A 3,394-nucleotide genomic window follows, 5' to 3' on the forward strand; every position below is an offset into this window, starting at 1 on the left:
GCTGGTGCTCCCGTTGCTTTTGGCATTGTGGTTGCCATCTACAGTGGTGGGAGCGGCAGAGCTGCTGTTGGTGCCGAAATGGGGGACCCAGCTGCTGCTGTTTGAGGTGACATTGATGTGGGAGATGGCAGGGGTGCGGAGGACAGGCCCCACAGTGTGGTTGGACACGGCGCTGCCTGTGGAACTGTTGCCAAAATGGAAGTTCGTGGTGTTTGTGCCAGGGAACACTGTGGCGTAGGGGAAGGTTTGGGGCCGCCTGCTCCCTGTGCTTTTGGGGAATAAATTTGGGGGCAAGGTGGTGGTGGTGCTCGTTTCCGTGGTCATCTCCATGGTGGTGGTCTCGGTCGTTTCCATCTCCATGGTTGTCTCAGTGGTCATGGCACGTGCACCTGGAGGAAACGCCGGGAGCTGGTGGCTGCAGCCCAATTTGGGAAGGTTTTACCCAATACAGCTCCTCAGCCGGACGCTGCAGGACACACCACGACCCCAGGAGCCAACAGCCAGTGGCTCCGTCTACCCACGAGGCAAACGAGACCTTCAACAACGGGGCTGGTGCTGGGCACATGTGGCACCACCGAGGGTCCAGGTGCCATGTCCAGCCCTGCAGACCCCCACCCCGGGCTGTCCCTGCCATGCTCAGGCTCAGCCTCACTGCCCAGTAAAGCCTCCCTTGCTGTGGGTGACCGGGTGCGGCGTCCCCTCGCCCCCTGGACCTGCCCGGCCTGGCCGTGGGCCAGCACAGGCAGCTCCCGGGCAGGTTCCCAGCGGCTGCTGCAGGAGCCGGCGGCACTGGAGGAGAGCCCGGGGTCCGGGTGCTCACCGGGACACACCTGCATTCCAGCCTGCGAGTCCCGGGCACAGCCTGCTCCGGCTGGTCCCGGTACAGCCCAGCCCTTGGCCGAACCCTCCGGACAAGGCAGAGGGGCTGCAGTCTGAGCCCCCAGCTCCCGGTTTTCCTGAGCACAACCGGCCGCGGGGCGCTGCGCCCCGGAGGATCAACGGGAGAGGTGACAATGTCCCTGCAGCCAGCATGACGCCGGCTCCGGTGTCCCCTGGTCCCCACTTTGAAAGTGATCCCGCTCCGCTCCCCGTGCCCCGATATCTCCCCTCCTGCCCGGCTCGAGGTTCCGCCGGCCGCAGCCCCTCACCTGTGCCCAGCACCAGCAGCAGCAGAAGGGCAGTGAACGCCATGGGGCTGCTCCGGGAGGGTCCCGGCGCCTCGCTGGGCTCTGCTGGGCGGCGGCTGCTCTCCCGTTAGCCGGCGGCACACGCCTCGATGCAGGGATCCGGAACTGGCAGCTCGACAGCGGCCGGAGCTTTATAGAGCACCTGGAGCAGGTGGGGAGGCCCCACCCCGCCGCCGGCTCCAGGGAGGGGGGTTCGCTCTGCCCCACTTGGCACAGGGGTGCCACCGCGCCGATGGGGTCCCCGCAGCATCTCCCACCCGGGTTGGGTCCCCCGCGCTTCCCTGGCGTGGGGGGACACCGCTGGCAGTGTGTCCCCAGCCTCGGGTGTGGGCACAGGACGCGACAGGAGCCGGGCATCGCAGAGCAGCGGCGGGAGCAGCATCTCTCTGGCCCCGTGGGCAGAGTCACGGCCCTCAGGACCCGGTGGGGGGCACAGAGGGGACACAGGGGGCACAGGGAGCACCCCAGCCCCTCGTTCAGCGGGGGGGGCCTCATCCTCTGGCTCAGCCCAGGGTTAATCATTAGCGGCCGGCCATAGCCTCGCCCTACACTCAAATAAACAGCGGTGACTCCCCCGAAACGCTTACGCAGGTCCAGCCAAGGGCCCCACCACATCCCAGGAGCTCCCAGTAACCYCCCTGCGGGGCCCCCCCAGCAGGTACAAACCCCCATCCCCGCTCGGGACACGGGTGATGCCGGGTGCCGCCCTGGGTGCCAGCGCCCCACCCCAGAGGTAACGGGTACCGCTCGTGCCCGGGTACAGGTGACACGTGCTCCTGGCACTGCCTGGCATCAAAAGCCACTGTGGTCCCTCCCTGCCCCTGCCCCTGCCCTGCGGAGAGTCCTGATCCCTGGGAGAGCCCCAGTCCCTCGGGAGGGGGCTGATTCCCGTGAGGGTCCCGGTTCCTGCGGAGGATTTGGTCGGGATCCCCACACTTTTTTTCCTGCCCAGCCTCGTGTGATGTTAAAGTGCCACCCCRGTGAYGCCAAAGGGTTCTGAGGTGGTGCCRAAAAGGGGGCAGAGAGGAGGGACCAGAGAAAGGGATGGATGGCACAGGTATCCGTGCAGGTGGGAGGGACCCAGSAGCACCCTGGGGGGCTGAGGAGCAGGAGGGGGTCCCTGGGGTCCCTGAGGTCACTGCTCTCTCGTGGCAAACACCTCACCCACCAGCCCTGGGGGCTGTTAGCCCGTCCTGTCCATGTCCAGTGGGTCCCATGTGCCCACCACCATCGTGCCACGTGGGTCCTGTGTCCCCATCCCTGCAGTGCCTGGTGGGTCTCATGTGTCCAGCACCCTGTGTGTGTCCAGTGAGTCCCATGTGTCCACCCTGTCCACGTCCAGTGAGTCCCGTGTGTCCACCCTGTCCACGTCCAGTGAGTCCCGTGTGTCCACCCCCATCATGCCCAGTGGGTCCTGTATGCCCACCCTGTGTCATGTCAGTCCCATCAGTCCAACCCCACCGTGCCAGTGGATCCCGTGTGCCCAACCTCACTGTGTCCAGCAGGTTCCATGTGCCCACGCCCACCAAGTCCGGTGGGTCCTGCTTGTTCACCCTGTCCATGTCTGTGGATCCCCTGTGTCCATCTGTCCGTGTTCGGTGGATCCCTGTGTCCATCTGTCCGTGCCCGGTAGATCAATCCCCTGTGTCCATCTGTCCGTGTCCGGTGTGTCCCCTGTGTCCATCTGTCCATGCCCGGTGTGTCCCCTATGTCCATCTGTCCATGCCCGGTGGATCAGTCCCCAGCGTCCATCTGTCCATGCCCAATGGATCCCTTGTGTCCATTTTATCCATGACCGGTGGATCCCCTGTGTCCATCTGTCCGTGTCCGGTGGATCAATCCCCTGTGTCCATCTGTCTGTGTCCGGTGGATCCCTGTGTCCATCTGTCCGTGCCCGGTGGATCAATCCCCTGTGTCCATCTGTCCGTGTCCGGTGTGTCCCCTGTGTCCATCTGTCCGTGCCCGGTGGATCAATCCCCTGTGTCCATCTGTCTGTGTCCGGTGTGTCCCCTGTGTCCATCTGTCTGTGCCCAGTAGATCAATCCCCTGTGTCCATCTGTCCGTGTCCGGTGGATCCCTGTGTCCATCTGTCCATACTCGGTGGTTCCCCTGTGTCCATCTGTCCGTGTCCGGTGGATCCCTGTGTCCATCTGTCCGTGTCCGGTGTGTCCCCTGTGTCCATCTGTCCGTGTGTCCCCTGTGTCCAT

At 64.9% G+C, this 3,394-nt stretch overlaps 1 protein-coding gene across 1 annotated transcript in view; it reads right to left on the minus strand.

Moving 5' to 3' along the window:
* The window catches only part of MUC1 (mucin 1, cell surface associated), a 3,846-nt gene extending 2,410 nt beyond the window's left edge, over positions 1 to 1,436 (minus strand). The window contains exons 1-2 of the mRNA XM_057384772.1: positions 1,149 to 1,436; positions 43 to 389 (exon numbers count right to left, since the gene is read on the minus strand). Coding sequence (XP_057240755.1) covers positions 43 to 389; positions 1,149 to 1,191 — 390 coding nt within the window. The 5' untranslated portion in view covers positions 1,192 to 1,436. The remainder of the gene's footprint in view (positions 1 to 42; positions 390 to 1,148) is intronic.
* Between the last annotated feature and the right edge of the window lie 1,958 nt (positions 1,437 to 3,394).

The sequence above is a fragment of the Malurus melanocephalus genome, unplaced genomic scaffold (genome assembly GCF_030028575.1).
Source record: "Malurus melanocephalus ecotype Western Australia unplaced genomic scaffold, MMel_1.1 scaffold_746, whole genome shotgun sequence".
NCBI lineage: Eukaryota > Metazoa > Chordata > Aves > Passeriformes > Maluridae > Malurus > Malurus melanocephalus.